Source organism: Biomphalaria glabrata, chromosome 6 (assembly GCF_947242115.1).
Source record: "Biomphalaria glabrata chromosome 6, xgBioGlab47.1, whole genome shotgun sequence".
Taxonomy (NCBI): domain Eukaryota; kingdom Metazoa; phylum Mollusca; class Gastropoda; family Planorbidae; genus Biomphalaria; species Biomphalaria glabrata.
The window spans coordinates 42,960,538-42,981,233 of record NC_074716.1 but is presented as its reverse complement, the minus strand read 5'-3'; the positions used below and the strand labels follow the sequence as shown (position 1 = coordinate 42,981,233).

Genomic DNA, 20,696 nt, shown 5'->3' with positions numbered 1-20,696 from the left:
ATATATATTATATATATATATATATATATATATATATATATATATATATATATATATATGTTTGTATAGATGGATGTGTATGTGTGTGTACATAATTAATCTTTTTTACATTCTGACCCTTCATTCTTTTATAAGACGTTTTTGTGCTCTAGAATATGTTCTTCCTGGAGTAAGTAAAAAATCTTAAGATTCCTCGCCCTCGCCAGCAAGGGGTCTGGGGGAGCGCTGAGAGCCAAGCACTATTTCTGGTATTGAAAGCCAACTAAATGCATATTCTGAGGTACCTACAGTGCATTATTTTGATATTAAAACGTTTTATTTCAAAAACATAATGTGCTATTCTTACCGACTTAGACTCTCACGCGCCGTTCGGCGCATTTGCTGGCAAGCTGTTTCCACAAAAATCTTTCACTGGCAATGTCTGAAGCATATTCCCACCTGCTCTGAGGACCTCCATGAAAGTGTGGCGCCAAGTTTTACTTGCATGTCATCGCAACTCTTATTATGCATAATTCATTTTGTCGGAGAACATGTCTCGCAAACCTCATGCGACGCTCTGTCACAACCTTACTAAAGGGTCGACTCCGACTTCGGCTTAGGATTTCCTTAATTTAGACCCGATCTCTATAACTGACTCCTAAAATCCTTCTTAACCATCTTTGTAGAACCACATTTAGTACTTTTCAATTTCATTGCACATGGAGCCCAAGCCACTGGTAGACATGTGTAACTTCTCTTGAATACGATCTTGGAATTAGGTGACTATTTTGCTTTAGATGTTATATCGAAAATGGACGTTTTATCGTCAAAATCATCTGTTGGGGGGGGGGGGTAAACTAAAATAGGGCCTATATCTGGAGTTGTTTTGTTTTTTTTAATTCAAAACCACATTTAGCTACGGTCATAGAATTTGGTGACTGTAGTTTGCTTTAGAAATAATATTGAAGAGAGAGGCTTTCAACCTTAAAACGCTCTGTAGGGGGATTTTCAACACAAAACTATCTTTAGGGGTTTTAAACTTTTAAAAAGGCCATCTGGAGGAGAGGGGTTGAAACTCAAACCCTCCCATTGGCTTGGCTGCTCTCAAAGAATTTTAGTGTATAATTTGCTTTTTTTGCTATATTGAACAGGTATTTTTTTTTTAGCATCAAACCCCTCTGAAGGGAAATTGAAACTCAAAACACCTAATAGGCTTGGCTATGCTCATAGCATTTTGATTGCGAATTTATTTTTCTTATTTTGAAGATTTTTGTTTAGCTTCAAACCCAGCTGGCGGGGGGTTTAAACTATAAACCCCTTTGGCTATGTTCATAGCATTTTAAGTGCGTAATTTGCTTTTTTTTTATATTGAAGAGGTATTTTTAGCTTCAAACCCAGCTGAAGAGGGGTTTAAGCCCCAAACCCCTTTGGCTACGCGTATACAATTTTGAGTGTATTTTGCTTTTTTATACTTTTTTATATCGTACATTTTGGAGAGGGGCTTAAAATCGAAATCTTCCTTAGATGTGCTCTTGGAATTTGGGAATTGTTTGCATTTTTTTATGTTTTATAGAAGATTCGAGGGAGATTAAGCCTTAAGCTTAAAACTTTGGCAATCGCATATAAAATATTTACCTTTGAATTGCTACATGATAAAAAGCAGTTACTTATTATAGGCTTTTGAACAAACATATGAGTTTTACGGTTGAGGAGCGCCGCATAGTGAAAAATTGTAAAAAACAAAAAAGGGAGGTCGCTGAGCCCAAAAGATTGAGAACTACTGATATAACCGTGACCTAGGTGTCGAAATAACTAGATCTAGTATAAATTTACCTCTTGAGAATCATTCAAAAGTGGGAAACAATGTCGAATGTAAAATTCAAAAACAAGAATCGGAAAGTGGGCGAGAGAATACTCAGCGAATAGCAACTTTATTAGAGGTCTAGATCTAGAATCTAGAACATTGGCTACATTGACTGCAATCTAGAGTCTAGATCTACATTTCAATCTAATTCTAATCTAGATCTATAGAGTCAGTCTAGCCTAGGAACCTTCTATCTAATCTAGATCTATTCTAGATTAGTCTTAGATAGCTATCTTTTAACTTTTCACGACTTAGTATTTACTATCTAGCTCACTGTCACTGTAATTTAGGTTAGTGAATAGTCACAATAGTGACTTAGATCTAGTAGTGTAGTAAAATACACACTCACAGTGTGTAAGTTACACGAAGTGTAACTGTAAGTAGACCAATAGATCTAACTGTAACTAGACGTCTATAACTGAATAAGCTCAATAACTACTAGAACTATCTAATAATTTAATACAAATTTAATTATAATAATAATACTTACTAATAATAGAATTTATTATTTTTATATAAATAGATTTGATAATTTTTATTGATCCAATCAAATGGAAATTCAGTTTGAAGTTTGACTACAATTGACGGTAAATTGACAACCTCAGTGTAACTCTGTAACAATAACATTATAGATTAGATAGATGCAAATACGAACAACATTCACACACAAAACACATGTAATACTCACTTATAACCAGCGCTTTATGAATTAGACTTCTAAGAACTTCTCGATGATGACAGATGATCTTATAACACCCTGACCGACAGTGGGATGAAGGAGTTTTAAAATCTTTCCATTTTAGTTCTAATCTTATCTTATATATAATACAGACGTTACTTCAAAAAAGAAGTTGATTACGTCCTACGTGTCATGCATTTAGTCATGCATAATGCATATTAACCAATGGAAAGGAGACGACCACTTCGTTCAGATCTACTATTAGTTATAATTAGATCCAGATGTCTATAAAGTTAAAGCCTAAACTATATCTAAATCTAGATCTATAAGAGATAGAATATCATGTTCACGATGATCTAGACCAGGGGTCGGCAACCTTTTGAGTCGGAAGAGCCAAAAATTACAATTTACAAAATGTCAAAGTTTTTAAAGAGCCACAAAGTTTTTTCTTGCCAACTATAAATAGTACTCGACTAAATAAAGTACTAAAATGAATGAAAACGAATCTATTTGTTCATATGAAAAAAATATCTACTTATTTATATATGACTAGTATTTTATAATATATAAATGGGATTATTAGATAATTACTTATTATGTTTGTAAATAAATTAAAAGAATTGCACATTTCCATACAACACTAACATGTACTTGAATAACAAAACAATTGAGAAAACAAATTCAATGGGAGCGATGGCTTTGGTTTTAAAAAGTTTGGGTAGGCCTACATTTTTGGCTCATCACTTGTTTTTAGTTTCAAACACGACTCTAAATTTTCATTTGTTAGTTGGCTTCTTACTTACACTTTTAATTATATTCATACAAGACAACGCTTGCTCGCATGAATATGTCGATCCGAATATAGTTAGTGTTCCAATTGCCAACCTTTTCACTTCACTGTAGCAATCTGGAAGACAATCCATGTGTCGAATATGAGTGCCTCATCTCGCGCCATTTCTTTGAAAGCTGTCCACTTTTGTTGCGTTACATACATACATTTCTGGATCTTCAACTCTTCAAACTTGCTTTTCAAATCTGTGAATTCTCCACTCCAGAAAACTTAATTTTTTAAAGTCCAGTATTAATTCCAAATGGCTCAATATGGATTTCGTTACTATTTGTGTTGAGGGTATTTACAATGGATGCTAAAATGGTTTGATGGTTTTAAAATGCTCACATATCTCAGCAAATTCATCTGTAATTTTTTAGAATAACTGTGCCGAAGTAATTCCTGTCAACAGTTGCACAGGTTTTATAGCAATATTGCTTTAGAAAATGAAAATGAGCCATTGATCGCTCTGATTAAGTAAAATTCCCCTTTCAGACTTTGCGATCTATAGGGAAAATGATGTTAAGGTCATCTCTTTCTGTGGCCCACGGTTAACGAGGGTGTCATGTAGCCAGTACAACGACTAACCGCCTTTACTTTCCCCAACTAATTTCAGGTACCTATTAGAGCTGGGTGGATTTAGAAGCGCTAAAAAATATCCAGAGATTAAAAATCCCAGTCTTCACCAAGATTCTAACTCCGAACCTCTTTCCGGAAGCCAAGCGCTTTACTGCTCAGACACCGCTCTTATTTTCTACCAAAACATCATTTTTCATTTTCTTGTAGTTTTAGATTCATCTCATTTACTTTTGTTGATATATCCATCATAAAGTAATATTTTTGCAACCGATTGTCGTTCTCTAATTCAGGGTGATTAATACCTTTCTCATTTAGGAATGTATTTATTTCATTCAAGCACAAAGCTGGAAGTTTCAACAACAAACCCTTAGAAAGCCATCGCACTTTATTGGGACAAAGAAGGTCAAAATACTGAGTCTCCATTTCGTTTAAGAATTCTTGAAATTGACGATGGTAGAGTGCTATTGACCAGCACTTCTTGCTGGAAACTTAAGAAATACGTGGAGACTCGCAGATTCTCTTTTATTTTTTCCTGTCATACTTCTGGCTCCATCAGTTGCTATTGAAACGAGTTTATTTAAATCGATCTTATTGTCTTCAAGGCATTTTTGCACGGCATTCGCTAAATCTTCTCCTCTAGTTTGTCGCGAGAGCACTAGCAATCCTTGAGAAGTCATATACATGCAGTGGCGTAGCTAGGGTGGGGGAGGCGGGGGGAGATTTTGAAAATCCTCCCTAGCCCCCATTTGAGGGGGGGGGGGCCAAATGAGTGTTTTTTACATTAAAAATTAAATATTACTAAAAATGCAGGGGACCCCAATGAGGTCAAGCCCCCAGTCCCCCAAACGATGGAAAACTCCTATCTACGCCCCTGTATACCAGACAGAAAGCCAACTTGTGCCGTGTCTTTTATGTCGCAAGACTCATCAATATCAAGTGATAAGGCAGAAGAAAGTTGAGTTTTTCCACCTGCAAATATGTTACATTTAAAGACTTGAGGAGGGGATGCGGTACAAGTACAAGTGGCTGAGAGATAGAAGCGGTGCCTAATCTTAGTTAATAGATTCAATTTTTTGTTCGATAAAATAAATAATATTTGAGTATGGAACTAAAGAGCCGCAGCTTAACATCCAAAGAGCCGCATGTGGCTCGCGAGCCGCAGGTTGCCGACCCCTGATCTAGACAGAGACATTCTAGATATTCATTATATTAGATAGTTATAATAGACTATAATAGTATATATATATATCTAAAAAAGATCTACTAATGATATAGTGACCTAGGCACAATCTAGTGTAAAGTGTAATTTAAAACACTAAAGTCAGTAAAAAAGTCTAGATTTAGAATAGAATATAAATTTTAAAAAATCTATAAAAAAAATACTAGATTCTAGATCTAAATCTAGTAGTAGAATCTAGACTAGATCTAGATTCTAGACTTGATGCATGCTTCCAGAATAATTTAATTCATGTAGATACATATCTACTCTAGATCTAGTCTTAACAAATGTATCTTCTTTTTTTTTTAAAGAGGCTTCAAGACAGAGCTTGTGCTAACAGTAACATTATTCTCCTAAATCCCATCACTTCTCGCTTTGTTTCACTTAGTCTTAGGCTTGCATTGTGATGTCTAAAGAGTGTGATAGGCCTATTTATAACACTCATGTTTCTCTGTAGACCTTGAAACCCCTTTTTTTTCTGACATTTTGTTTTCAGATTTAAAGTCTTGACCATACAACATGGGTCCTTGGTCCTACATGCTGATATCATCCAGTATTGTGATACTGTTAGGCATATTTATACAGAGAAAGGCCAATGAACTTCCTCAATTAGCAACCAAAGTAGATCAGGAATATGACTACATTATTGGTAAGAAAATGTACATTTTGTCATGAATGCTTTCTTTAATCATGAGCCTTAACAGTATTTAGACTCTTATGGTGGAGTTATTGTGCTACGCTTTCTGTAGCACAGACAGCATGAGAGCATTTATTTTCACCAATTTAAAGTTGACATCTTAAACCATATTGTGCCAAGAGATTCATATATATATATATATATTTTTTAAAAAATCATTTGAATATTGCAGAATCCTTCTTTACTATTAAGCTAAATGTAATTACTTCTATTTTTCAAGTCGGTGGTGGCTCGGCAGGCTGTGTATTGGCTAACAGATTATCTGAGGATCCATCCAAAAAGGTTTTGCTTCTAGAGGCTGGACCAGATGACCGAGACCATCCTTTTATTTCCATACCAGTGCGGGCAATGGATTCTGTGGACACTGACATTGACTGGGGATACCTTACAGTGCCACAGAAACATGCACTGAAGGCGTTTAAAGATCAGGTAGGTATCAACTATTTTTTAGGTTTAGATCAGCGGTTCTCAACCTTTTTAGCTCGTCGACCCCTTTGTACTATTTACAACAATGCGGCGACCCCAACCAGTAAAATTATCTTCGTTCATAAGCATAAAAAACTGCTTTTGCTAATGGTATAAAATGTAATCCAAATGTGAATAATTGTTATCTATAGTCTGGAAAAATATGTTTGCAAAAAATATGTTACTGAAAATGAAAGAGGACAAATCAGGTTATGACTGCTACACTAAATCCAGATTTGAGTTACTGGCAATAAAAATAAATCATTTTTGCTTTGTCGCTATTAATGAGCTCAATAAACTCTTACTTTCTCTGGAACACCTTCATCTTTGACTGTGAATGGACTTCTGGAAGGTACAGAAGGTAAAATCATTTTTTCGATGGTCTTAGGCAACCCCTGGCAAATTGTCATTCGATCACGAGGAGGTTGCGACCCACAGTTGAGAACCCCTTGTTTAGATGGTCATTTTCTGTGGAAGGTCTTTTTTTTTAAAATTCAGATGAAATGGTTTTAAAAAATTTGATAATTTTTTAAACTTGACAACTCTCATTCACTGACAACCTTTGAAATATTTGTCCATTACATAGCATATCTTATATAAAAATGTTTAGCACTTAGACCCCTATTTTAAATCAAAGCTACAATGATTACTTCCATACAACGTTGGTCAGAAATGACACAATGAAGTGAGACCAACAGGACTATTCACTGTAATGAATTTTTCAGGCTAGCTAAGACCACACTGCAGATCAAAACAGTTTGGGCAGTGCCTTTGCTGAGAGACACTTTGGCTTCATAAGTGTTCATATCAATCTTTGGGTTTGCCAACTTCAGATATTTACACTGGTATTTTAGTAGTCTCTCATGTGAGAAAATACAACCATATCTTAAATCATATGAATTACAGACATTCTTTTCCAACAGAAGATAACTATGTCCTCTGCATATCCTTGTGTTAATGAGAACTCAACTAAGTTATTGGCTTTCCTGGCTGAAGACTTGTCCACTGCAACAAAACATCATTTTAATACATGGCTTAGCTAATTATGTCTCTACTAGTAGATGATGGCTAATCAGAAAAGATTGGTTTTAATTTAAACAAGATTCAAAATGTTTTTTTTAGAAATAAATCTAATGTATTCTCTATGGTCAGTCATGAAACGACTTTGGATCATCTCACAAAAATGAGATAAAAGCCTGAGCTTTAGCTGAGGTTGGAACCATGTTGCCACACAACAGTTTCCCCCCTCCACACAGCTTATGTGTCCAAAGGAACATCAGTGTGGGATCAGCAAGGTTGTAGGTTCTGCCAGGGTGCAACACTGAGCTGCGAGCTATGTAAGGGATACCAGCTCTTGATTTTCTCAGGGTTTACTCTGGAAGCCTTTCCCATATTTGGACATAGATGTAGCTGCAAGGCAGCAGAGGTTTAAATTCAGAGTTTTTTTTTCTCCAGAAGTTAGCCGGCCAAAGCTAATCCCTCCTGTCTGAAACTTATTGTATCATAAATTATGATATCAGGCATAAATAAAGTAACCCAAAATTTGTTTAATGTTTGTCTACAGCGAGGGCGATGGTATCGAGGTAAAATACTTGGCGGCACGTCCAACCTCAATGACATGACCTACACACGGGGATTCCCAAAAGACTACGACAACTGGGAAGCTAATGGTGCCCAGAAATGGTCTTTCAAGGATGTTTTGCCATACTTTTTAAAGTCTGAAGACAATGAGAATGCAGACTTTGTTAAGTCAGGTAAACTTTTTTGTTTTTTTAATAAATGACACTGTATCTCAGAACAATTGTTTTTATCATCTTTTACATCCACTACGATTTCTTTCTGAACGTAAGAAACTATCAACATGATGTTATGAGCCATAGTTTTGGCAAACATATTTTTTTATTATTAAAGCATTTTTAGCGACCCCCAAAAGAAGAAAAGACGCTATTAGTTTTGTGAAATGTCTGTCCGTCCGTCCCGTTTAGATCTCGTAAACTAGAAAAGATAGTTAAAATCCGACATCATAATATTTTAGTCCATTCAAAGTTCTGATGCAACAGCTACTTTTTTCTTTTCTAAAAGTGAAAAATCTAATTTTTTAAGTCACTTATGCAAGCAGTTTTTTTTCATAAAAATACACCACTTTTACAACTATTCACTTTCAAAAGTAACAAACACGGGAGGCTCTTTAGTAGGAGAGATAACTATTTGCCATATTTTTAACACATTTATGCAAATGGTTTTAGACTTTTTGATAAAAAAATATTTTTTTATACATTTGTATTGCTACATTATGTACGTTCTGTCCTAACATTTACACACAAAAAATTTTAAACTTTTTTTTAAAGAGAAAAAATCTATTTAGTATGCATTGGACATAATTTAAAACAACAATTAATAAGTAGTTTTTCATATTATCGCGTGAACTGTAGTGGCAAACTAAAGGGAAAAAAAATCTTTTTTTAATGTTTTATTCTTGAGGATTGGAATAAGAGATTGACCCTTTACAAAACAATGTCATTATATGACATCAGTTAGACCAGGTTCATATCTAACTTCACATTCACTTTCACTTATCCTTTGGTCTGCTGGACCGCTGGGGCACCACACAAGATCTGTCAACTTTTTTTCTCCATTCTTCTCTGTCATTTGTCTTTGATAGAATTTAGTTCTGATGTTCTTTCTGAAAATATTGATTGGTTTAAAAAAGTTGAGACAGAATGTTTTTTGTTTTTTTTCCTAAATATCAGGTGGACGCTTAATTAGGCAAAATTGTTAAAATTTGGTCATATAAGAGAAAATCAAAGAATCAAAAGAAAAATGTTTCAAAATGTATTAGAACATCAATAGTCTGATTAAATTAAATGTGTCATGTCTCAATATTTCACCCACATTTTTAGTATACTATTTGATAAGTTTTGTTTTTCTTTTTTAGTGATAGAAGTTTTATGATAAATGTAATGAATGTTATCATAAATCAATAGATGATATGATTTTTGATAATTATAAATGATTTGTCAACATGACTTGGTTATATGGAATACGGAATTTTGATTATTATTGAAATTCCTAAACACCATATTAAATCCCTAAACCTTTTTTTTTTTACTCATTGTAATAAACGATTCAAGCTGAAAAAGGAATTGTAAGACAATGCTGTAATATTTGGCGTTTCAGGTTTTCACAAGATGGGTGGACCACTTAAAGTTGGCAGGTCCAAGACTCACAGCTTAACAAATTTTCTGCTGAGAGCTGGTAAAGAAATGGGATATAAAATAATTGACGCTAATGCTGTTCAGTCAGAAGGTAACATTTGTTTTCTTCTTTTTAACATTTTTTTCCCCCTGGTTTCAATTCGAGGTTAATGACCACAATCAAAAATAGAATTCTTTTCATTCATTCTGCGGTGTCCTACAGTTTAATCCATAAACTTCGAGTTCAATAGAAATTAATTTTATAGGATTTTTTCGGCCAACTCCATGGTGATGCATACGCTTCACATTTTTGTTTTGCAAAATAAATTTTACTTCTTATTTATGTTGAAATAAAAAAACAACTAACATGTATGTAGATTATTTAGGTGGTAGATCTACTACACTTGAAATGTATTGAGTACATTTCTGGGAAGTGTGAACTATTTTATTCACTAACCATCCACCCCTTGAAGATCAAAGTGTATTTTGTAATGTTGCAAAGTATCATCAAACTGTTCTTAGTTTTTCTATGTTACATTGTAAGTAATGGGTAAGGATTTGTCACAATTTTTAAAAGTTTAAATGTATTTACATTATGTGTTTATATTATCAATAGCTTCATTCCACTATCTTTTATTTTTAAACGACTAATAATGTTATTAATGTAAACTTGTTTATAGTTTTTACTTAAAAACTTTATTTTTTCAGCCCATACTTATTAATTTTGTTGTTTCCACTTATACATGTTATTATTTTATCAAAATTATTTTTACCATTTTGTGTTTCATGCTTCTATAGAATGCACAATGCACTTTGGTCCAATGTCTTTTGTAGATGTAGAAGGGGGTGGGGGGGGAATGTACCTGAGAATGTTTTTGGAGAAGGTTTTCATGCTGTTTTTGGATTCTCAGCAAACACAACTCATTTCAATTTGAATCTCTAATAACAAAAATTTCTTGGTATGCATCGTTATTGAAACTCAAGCCCCAAAAAAGGAGAAATGAGAAAAAAACTACAACTATAAAGTTGTATAAAACATTTCACAACTCTCTTGATCTCTAAATTTTCTCTTGTTTTTATGTATCTATATACCACTAAAAGTAAGCCTAATTATTTGATCTGTTTACTTTTTGTTACGCAGGTTTTGTTGAGATTCAGTCCACCTTAAGGAAAGGTGTCCGACAGAGTGCTTCAAGGGCATTTCTTTATCCTGTTTTGTTTAGACACAACCTACATGTACTGACAAACTCCCCTGCTGTCCAGGTAAATAGTCGGCAGTGACCTTCTTAGATAGCTGTGATCAACAATGTCATATGCATTTCCTTTTTTATAGCTTTTACTGTGACAAGGTTTGTCAAAATGAAATTAAACACTATGGTCACCTATAGAGTTGTACAAGACTTAGAGCATAGAGTTGTCGATTGGCAAATGTAATATAAGGATGTTACTAAAGGGATAATGCTTGGAAAATATTTTGCTTTAGAATAAGAAATACATCTAAGAATCACATTTTTTATTTTACTGTTCAAATTTTGTGATTATGTGTACTACTCATTTGATGTTGAAAAGTATTCTGCTTTAATAGTTTTATTCTCTTATCAAACTTTCAATACCAGAAAAGATTTCCTAAAACTTAAATCCTTTTTGCCTTTAATGTATTTGAAGCTGTCATGCAAAAGAACTTAGCTCAAAGTTCTTTTATCCAATTCATTAATGTTTAAATTTTTTTACAAGTACATTAGATATTAGCTTAGTATATGAGTTTAATTTTCAGTTTAAATTTAATAACTTAACAACAACAAAGATTCAGCTGTGACTCTCTTTCTAGTCCTGTATTCTCTAACTTTTTTTTTTTTATATGTTTTACATAATTTTGATGTTTTTAATATTTAAAATAATTATATCTAACACAACCAACACTCTGTATGGCAGTGCTGAATAACTGAAGAGAACAGCACACTATTTTTTTTTGGCACAGTCTGCAAAAGAGCTTACAGCTCAGCAGCAGAAGAGGAGGCCCAAACTTCCGCAGGCAGGGTTCTAACCTAGAACCATCAAGGCAGTCCAGAGCCCATACCACATGACCAGACAGCCATTTTCACTGTCTTTTCAACTCTTTGTACCATCAGATTGTTGGATGGTGTTCTGTTTGCAGTTATTATGGCACAGCACATGTTTTTAATTTTATTTAGTAAAATATAACTAATAATGTGTCAGGGATTAAAACAAAGGGGCTTAATTCATGTGACACCTGGCTCCACTTTGTTTTGTAAGAAAGGTAGATAACTTAACAATGCTGCTTAACTTTTTTAGTTTCTTGATTTCAGATTATGACAGAGAGCAAGCGGGCAGTGGCAGTAAAGTTTGACCACAATGGAACCATGACGATTGTATGGGCTAAGAAAGAGATCATTCTTAGTGCTGGAACAGTGGAAACTGCAAAGTTGTTGCTTCTTTCTGGAATAGGGCCAGCTGAGGATTTGAGCAAAATAAATGTGAGTTTAAATAGTCTCATACTATATCAAGTTAATTAATTTTTCACTTGAAAACATTTTCAATTTTTAGTATAAGTTAACTATTTGCTGTCTCTATGAAAAAACAAAAAGCCCCACAACTTTTTACTAAAGCTACAACTTTGTATGCTTCATATTATCTTTCTGCATCTTCTGTTTTGAACTTAGATCCTCAAATATTGGTCAGCATATGGCAAAAATCGGAGGTGCGGTGGCTGAGTGGTAAAGCGCTTGGCTACCGAACCGGGGTTCGAATCCTGGTAAAGACTGGGATTTTTAACTTCAGGATCTTCGGGCACCTCTGAGTCAACCCAGCTCTAATGGGTACCTGACGTTAGTTGGGGAAAAGTAAAGGCGGTTGGTCGTTGTGCTGGCCACATAGGAGTTGTTATGACATGGTTAGGAATTAGTTATTTGTTTCGGGAATAAGGGGAAAGTTTTAATTAGCGACAAGTGACGTGACAGATCTTTAAAAAATAAGAACGCTCTAAGTGACGCTAAAAGAAGACGCTTCTTGTAGAGAAGTAGACTTGAGTACAATAGAGATACGGATTTACGGACATAACTGACACTGGACGATTCCCTTCTTGATTATTAAATATATTTGTAGAACAACATCAGCGTCGACTACATATTTGATTGTTTCGGCCTTTCGCCGGTGTTACTGAAGTAGTTGAGTTCAGCGTTACTTCCAGTCAGATCTACACTAGATATATTCCCAAGAATCAACACCGCGCGTAAGCATTAACAAGACACCCTCGTTAACCGTAGACCACAGACTCAGATGAACTTTACATCATCTGCCCTATAGACCACAAGGTCTGAAAAAGGAACTTTACTTTTTACCTAGCTAAATTCATGTCCGACCAGTCTTGTGCACCTTACCATAGACTCACAGACCATAAATTAAATTAACTCGTTTAAAATTACATTATTAAGATTGGTTGGTTGCATGTATGTGTTAAGTGTAATTTTTCATCAGGATCTCCAGGGAATAGGGATTAGGGAATAGGAGTAGTAAGGCATGGAACACAGGCGAATAAGGATTTAAGGGCAAAGCGCAGTGGGGAATCGGGACCTAAGGGAAAGAGATTTGGTGAATGGGATTTAAAAGGAGCTCAGCATTCAAAAGGCTAATATTGTTATATTTTCATGCATATATATAGATTCCTGTTGTGGCGAATTTACCAGTGGGAAAGAATGTGCAAGACAGCCTGACCTATGAATTCCCAGTGGCCATAGAGCCAGCCATAAGTATCTCACCTGAGAAACTTGATTCTTTCTGGGAAGGAATCAAATATAAATTAGTAGGAAAAGGTATCTTTTTATTTGACTTTTTAAGCTGTATTATGCAGCACAGCTTAGTAGTGTTAGTGAAATATGTGGTGCATTAAGGTGCACCAGCCCAAAGAGAACCTTTCAGGTCATTTTTTAAAAGTGCACAGAATTAAAGATAATATTACTATCTAAAATGTATATGTAACTTACTTGCTAATGTTCAGGCCCCTTATAGCATGCTTCATTTACATAAAAAGATAGGGATCTCCAAATAAAACATTTCATGACTAATGAATATAAAAGTCTAGATTGACTAATTGTTTACTTGTATAAGATGTTGGACATCGTTTGGCTATATTTTGTTCAAAGTGGTTTCTTCAAGTTGGATACCATTCTGTTTCAATTACAATGCAAAACTTGCACAGATTTCACTGGTTCCATAGTCTTTCTATTATTTATGTAGCAGAAGCCTGATAATCCAAACTTCTGTAATCTGAAAGCTCAATTAATCCAAAACCGAAATTAGGATGATTTTAGGAATAATAAAAAACTAAGAAAGAACAGTGAATAATTGTATTATGTATTAAATATTACCGTAGTTTCAAAGACAGACATTGCTATGAACATAATGGAACAATGTTATATGTTGTTCTTAACTATATTGGTTTAAAAAAAAAGTTTTCTTTTTTTTTTTGATGAAGAGAAGATTGAAATTATGCCAACACTTCAGAAACAACGTTGGGGTCACTGGGAACTTTTTTTTTTATGTGGCGTAGCACTGTATCAAAAGCACTACATCATGTACCAGTTTATGTAATAATACATTGTATTTCATGTTTTTTTTAGTAATAATTTTGCTTAATCCAAAATATTAGTTAATCTGAAATGGGTCCTGTCCTAATCATATTAGACTATCGTGACTTAACTATACCACAAATAAAATATGCACCAACACCAATATCTCAAAATGTAACAGAAATGTGCCTGTTAAATTTAACTATTTCTTTTTCTTAATCTAAGGAATTTATGCCTCACCCAATGGGATTGAAGTTGTTGCTTACACTAATAGTGAAGTCAACGCTGATAAGTCCTGGCCTGATCTTCAACTGGTGTTCAAGGGCATGCTACATAATGAAGCCTATGGGAAAAAGTTAGGGCTCACTGATAATGTAAGAAATTATTGATTTCTTAAAGGTACCCATATTTTTGTTCTGTAGACACTACAACCTTTTTAAATCTTCCAAATCTCTATTGCTAAAAAAATCCAAAATAATAATAATAATAATCTTTTCAATTATTTTTTTTATTCTTCTGTTTTATAAATATAATACAATCAAAATACTAGTCAGGCCATATAACCTATTTGACTACAAAAAAAAGCATATTCTTGTTTTTTTATTTGTCTTTATCTATTAAAAAAACACAAAAGAATCTAATTATTTTTTTATGTTTAAAAAAACAACAAAAAAAAAAAACATTTGAAATTTGACAATTCTGTAAGATCACAGCCCAGCAGAATAAGGGATATTTGAAGGGGAATGATGGTGAAGGCTAGATGTGCAAACATAGAGATGCTAAGTTAAAGTGAAACAAAATAAATTAACAATCAATAGATATTGTTTTTACAAATAAAACAAATACTATGAAACAATAATGTATAATAATTTATTCAATAATAATATTTTATGTACATTGATAACAATGGAATTAACTGGGTCTAAAATGTTTACATTGGCCACCAAGAAATGTATTATTAGTGTTAAATGTTGTAAATGCATTGAATTATATGGATACTGTGTACTATTTTATTAGGCTCTTACAGACATGTCAGTCAGAAACAAATTTGCTAATGGCTTGGCCTGCTTTAGCACAATTCTGCGTCCTAAGAGTCGTGGAACCATCAAACTGCTGAACAATGATCCCAGTGCCCAGCCCCTGATTGATCCTAACTACTTAGAAAATGATGAGGACGTGGAAGTCATACTTTCAGGTCAGTACTTCATTCAACTTCAATTTGTCCTGCTATTGAAACAAATTTTATCCATCAAAATATACAAAGATAAAACAAATTCATTATCTCATTGTCTGGGAGAAAACCATTTGTCTTTCCAGCGTCCGATCACCTTTTTCTTGTTTACTCCTTTTTCTTTTCTGATCCATATTTTTAATTATTTGAATGGTTTATGGGAACACTAGCGTGGCCATTTTGAAGGTTTTTTCCTTCTGTAACAAGTCTCTGTTTCAACAAATAGAAAAAACAGTATAACATTTATAAATAGACGTATTTGAGAAACATTGCATGAAAAAAAATCAGAATGAAGAGGAAAAAAAAAGTTTTTATAAGTAAATATGTAGGTTACAGCTGGGGCTGCATATCCACTGGAAATACTGCATTCCTCATTAATCTTTGGACTTGAAGACAAGCCTTATTATTATTATAAAGATCAAAATAATTGCTTTATAAGTTGAATAAAGGAAGTCTTGTCTTTTTTTAAAAAGTATTTTAAATATTTTTTATTCCTGTTTATTGAATCATTGCTTTTGCCAATTGTTTCAAATATACTATGTAAAAATTAAAATGCCAATGTTTTATAAATAAATTATAGAAATTTTTGTTTTGTTATGTAGGTATAAAGATTTGTAAAAAGTTGCTGGATATGCCGTCAATGAAACAGATATTAGCTGTACCAGCTGATGGGCCAGCTACAACCTGCGGCAATATCACCTTTGACACAGATGACTATTGGCGATGCATGATCAGGTCAAGAGGCCAACCTGTCTATCAGCCAGTAGGTTCCTGTAAGATGGGCTCTGTTACAGACAGCACAGCTGTAGTGGATCCCTATTTAAGGTAAGTTGTCACAGAAGACTTTCGTCACTTAAGGGGACACTATAGTATTATGTGACTGAAACTGATTCTGCTTAAAAACTTGATTGAGAATGTTTGCAGTGAGATGACAACCATAATGCAGTAATGCAGCATTAATTTATCAGTACCCTATGAGTTGAACTGTCTGGAGCTACCGAAGGATTTTCGAGGTGCAGAATGGAGGAAATATTTGACTAGCTTCAACTGTGGATTAATTTTCTTTTGAAATTTTTTTTTTTTGTTCCCTGACATCTCATCATACAAAACATTTCATCATTGCATAAAGTGCATTTTGCAAACATAAGTACATGTGGGTGTAGTTAAGTAATTAACATACTGAGCAAGTTAACCCTAACCTTAACCCTAACCCTAAATGATGAATTGCTATATTGATGAAATGTTGCAATGATGAAATGTCTCGTATGATGAGGTGTCTGGTCACCATATTTTTTAAGCCAACTTTTTTTCAGAAAAACAATCTACAAATAATTTTTAAGATGTTCTTTTGTGCATAGTATAATCCTAATTTCAGACCAAAAAAAAAATGTATTTATTGTCATTAAACTTTTTTTTAAAAGTCAAGTTACCCCCAAGAGTATTGAGAAGTAAAAAAAGAAAAAGTGTTAAAAAAATGAATTAATTTCAGGTTGCCAAGTTGTAATAATTAAAAATAAATCTTGATAATCAATCATCGACAGGGTAAAAGGTGTACAGGGACTCCGTGTAGTGGACTCATCAATCATTCCTTACATGACCTCTGGGGGCTCTTACATTCCAACAATCATGATTGCAGAGAAGGCAGCAGATATAATCAAATTAAACCAAGCTCAGCACATGTAGTGAGTGTTGCATCCATCGTCATCATTGTAGCGAAGCGAAACACCTTTGACATTTTATTTCAGGGAACAAATCCTCATCTATTTATTCCTTACTTAGTTCTACTTAATTTGATCAATGGCTGTAAAACTAGGAGACTTTTTTTTTTATTTTAAAAATATTCATTAATTTACATTTTTGTAAAATGGTTTTAAATAATTTTTTTTTCTTATTTTAGATCATAATACCCAATAATTTTCTAATGTCTTACAAAGAGTTTGATTCTCAAAACACTCTGACATTTCATTTGTGTTACTCATCCTTGTTGTTGTTTTTTTTTATTTAACTTAAAAATTATTTTTTTACTGTAACTTAAAAGAAAATATTACTGCTGTCAGTATTTGTGTAGACTTATAAATTGATATAATTTGATATTGTGCCCTGTCTGTAAAAATTCAATGTATATACATATATATGCAAATTGTGGTGAATGCAGGTGTGGATATTGTAGAGGCACTGCTTACTGTTCGACAGCTGTGCAGGGCAAGGCACCTATCTGCTGTGGGAGAAGGCAGTATTTTGTTTTTTACAAGTTCCAAGGAAATGCTCTCAGAAAATGCCCTGTTGATTCCAAAAGAGATAGCTGATGGTCTTTTACCAAGACTATAGGATTAACAAAGAGCTTTTGCAGAAGACAGGCTTATATGCTAAAAAGGAAACTAAAATTGACCACAGGCAGACCATCATGGTTAGGTTGCGTTGGAAGTGGCAAAATATGTAGATCACAGCTAGGGCTGCATAGCCAACGTGAAATACTGCCCTCCTCTTTAATCATCAGTTTTGAAGACAAAGCCATCTACAGTTGTTGTTTATTTTTTGTATGTGCTTTATGTTTATACAGAGCATATGTAGAGCTAATGTGTGAATGTATTTTGGGGTACTTACATATGTTGGTGCATTTATTGTGCAGATTTGAATTGCTTCCACATTGTATTTATTTTGTTACATTTCAAAAGCTTCAATAATGTCTGTGGTAATTCTCTGCCTATAAAATGATTTTGCCAATAGATTCCTAGAGTTAAGTGCACACTTTATTTGAGGTGCAGTAAATTGTTTAAAATGTAGATTTCAGATTTAGTTCTGGTATATGATGTAAACTGAAATTCTTGCCTCACAATTAAGAAGAGTTGTCACTAAAGAAAATGTGCACTTGTTGATCTTGTTATGGACATTTTGCATGAAGATTTTTATGAGGTGAATTAGTTAATGAAGCTATATGTTGTTTTTTTTAAAGTATATATTTCTTATTTTTATTTTTAAAAATTGCATATTTTTTAAAAATCTATTTAGTGTTATAGTCTTAGCTTCAAAATGTGATACAAGAACAGAATCAAAGATTGTCATTTGTAGTGAGATCCAGGCTGGTACATATTGGAGATCTAAATCACAATTAACGACACTAGGTCAAAAAACTAAAATATAAATCTTATAATGCAAGAGCAGTTTTTATTTGTGCTACATAGAATCATCCCCTTTTTTTTTCATTAACACTTTAACAAAAATGCATTCTAGCTACCAATCAGACCCATAATCTGCATGACCTGAAAATATATTTGACAATTCCACAGTGCTCCACTGGTCAAAGGTAGCTTACAAACAAATTCTAAGCTACTTTTCAAAATGGCTTTCATGAAAAAGAAACCCTGATCAAATCCTGTGGTTGGTCAAAGGGTTAGTCAAATTTTGTGGAGTGCTAGAATTCAGGCATGGTTTGGCTTAATATATGTATATTTCTATGAGATTTTGTTTTGCTTATGTTTATATCATTTTTTATTCTTTGTGCTCAATTTTATTGTGAAATTCCTTAACAATTTTTAAACTGTCATTTGTTACAATTTTTGTCAAGCTTCCATTAACTCCCATAATATGTCACTGATCTGTTAATTCAACTCTAGCTGAAAGTCAATATGTATTGGATGAAATTTATCAGTGAAAAGACATTGATTTCCTGAATAAAAAAAACAATTAACAACATAATATTGCAGCTGTATTTATAACATAACTGAACTTTCTAGGTGAAGGAAAAAAAGTAGCATTGACTTTAAAGTCCTGCTATCCTTCGTTTATTTTTTTTGGGGGGGGGGGGGGGGGGGATTTTTTTTCATCGTTTCTCTTCGATTTTGAACCCCTTAAATTTCTCACAATAGCATGACGTCTGACATGGAAAATATCTGGGGAAAGCATCAGGGAGTGGGGGGGGGGGGGGTGAAAATTTGCCCCAGTGATTTAATAACTGATTGGCTGGGTTGTGATTTGTTTAGTCTGAGTGGTATAAAGTGCTTCACAGTGTGTTGGCTGGCTTTGGAGCAAAAATTAAATTTCTTACCTAAACTTCTGGTATTTAGTGGTTTAAATCTTAGCGCTTAGATATTTTTGTTTAAATCACCACCACTGGCCTTCGTGTGGATTGCACATATTGTGACATTCTCGCTTTCAAATTCTAAGTAATGTTTCCTCGAGTGGTTCTCAAATGGTGTATAATCATTGACACCATACCAAGTGAGTTGTTGATGTTATGTGATGTTTCTGTTTTCTTCCTTCAACTGTTTAACCAGTTTACATTTTGCCCTGCCACACACAAGTTTGTGTAGAGAAATATAAACTATGTTCATTAACAGATTAATAAACAAATATACAATTGTGAATGTGTGAGTTGTTGTTTTTAAATAGATCTATAGTTATAGTTAGCTAGTTTCTGAAGCAGTGATAGCAAGACTACAAAAAATATATATATATATATTATTGGTTTTCATATTTCTATCACAGACCTATATATATTCTAGACTGGAAAACGGAAACATTTTTATCCGCGAGTGATCAACTCACAGACCTAATCATGAGACGAGAGTGCTCTTATTTTCGATCTTTAATTACTAGATCTAGATTCTAGATCTAAACATTAAATTATATGTTACATAGGTTAGGGTTGAAAAAACAATAACACCTTTACTTCTTATAACTACTTTACAAAACAACGCCTTGTTTCATCTTTTTAACACGTTTTTTACGACATTATTTTATATTTAGATATAATCTATATAGGTCATATGCATGTTTGAATTGAACACTAAAACTTGACGGTTCGCAACCTTTTAGGCTTTCGAAGTTCTGACGATAATAATAGTATTCACCCCCCCCCCTCCCCCTGACAAATAAATCTTTGAATAAAGGGTTTGACTCATTCATGGATTTACTCCTATCACCCCCTCATGACAGGTCCCGATTCCGGCCGAAGACAACGGTATAAAGTACAGACACGGTTAACATACACATTAGTGGCGATTTAAAAAAAAGGAAAATTTTTTACCTCACTTTGTGAACCCCCCCCCCCTCAACGCAAGAAAACTCTTGGTGAAGTTAATGTGTTAATCTACTCTGTGGCATTTTACGTCTCGAGAGACGATCTTTTCCCTTTGCAACTTCTTGTGTGACTAAAGAGGCCAATCCTTGATACACTGCTGCGATCGCAAGTTGGGCATTTAAATCACCAGGCGCCGTTGCATTTTCACCCTTCTTTCTGCTTCTGTTGTGTATGACATCTGCAATCCGTGACCCTTCCTTTATGCTCTCTCTCCATGTGGATCTGTCCAGTGCCACTCTTCCCAGCTGCTTGTGTCGATTTTGAAGAGCTTCATGTCGCGTTTGCATACATCCG

The 20,696-nt window shown here is 33.9% G+C and overlaps 1 protein-coding gene across 4 annotated transcripts; it reads left to right on the top strand.

Annotated features, from left to right (window-relative positions):
* Positions 1–1,853: 1,853 nt before the first annotated feature.
* Positions 1,854–19,686, top strand: LOC106079752 (glucose dehydrogenase [FAD, quinone]-like). Of its 4 annotated transcripts, XM_056033058.1 has the most exons (13): positions 2,154–2,219; positions 2,367–2,430; positions 5,646–5,798; positions 6,067–6,275; positions 7,876–8,065; positions 9,489–9,617; positions 10,647–10,768; positions 11,833–12,000; positions 13,185–13,335; positions 14,317–14,465; positions 15,109–15,286; positions 15,925–16,147; positions 16,864–19,686. In XM_056033058.1, the coding sequence occupies exons 3-13, from the start codon at positions 5,669–5,671 to the stop codon at positions 17,003–17,005; spliced, it is 1,791 nt and encodes a 596-aa protein (XP_055889033.1). In that variant the 5' UTR covers positions 2,154–2,219; positions 2,367–2,430; positions 5,646–5,668; the 3' UTR covers positions 17,006–19,686. The 4 variants fall into 4 exon arrangements, with proteins under 4 accessions (XP_013096412.2, XP_013096419.2, XP_013096429.2 ...); XM_013240958.2 differs by lacking the exons at positions 2,154–2,219; positions 2,367–2,430 and adding an exon at positions 1,854–2,133; XM_013240965.2 differs by lacking the exon at positions 2,367–2,430 and having other exon boundaries at positions 1,854–2,219.
* The last annotated feature ends 1,010 nt before the right edge of the window (positions 19,687–20,696 follow it).

Excerpts from the sequence above, each read along its gene's own strand:
- LOC106079752 (XM_013240958.2), top strand. The coding sequence starts at position 5,669 with ATGGGTCCTTGGTCCTACATGCTGATATCATCCAGTATTGTGATACTG. Across the intron at positions 5,799-6,066 it reads GGAATATGACTACATTATTG|TCGGTGGTGGCTCGGCAGGC; the intron begins GTAAGAAAATGT and ends CTATTTTTCAAG. Across the intron at positions 9,618-10,646 it reads TAATGCTGTTCAGTCAGAAG|GTTTTGTTGAGATTCAGTCC; the intron begins GTAACATTTGTT and ends TTTGTTACGCAG.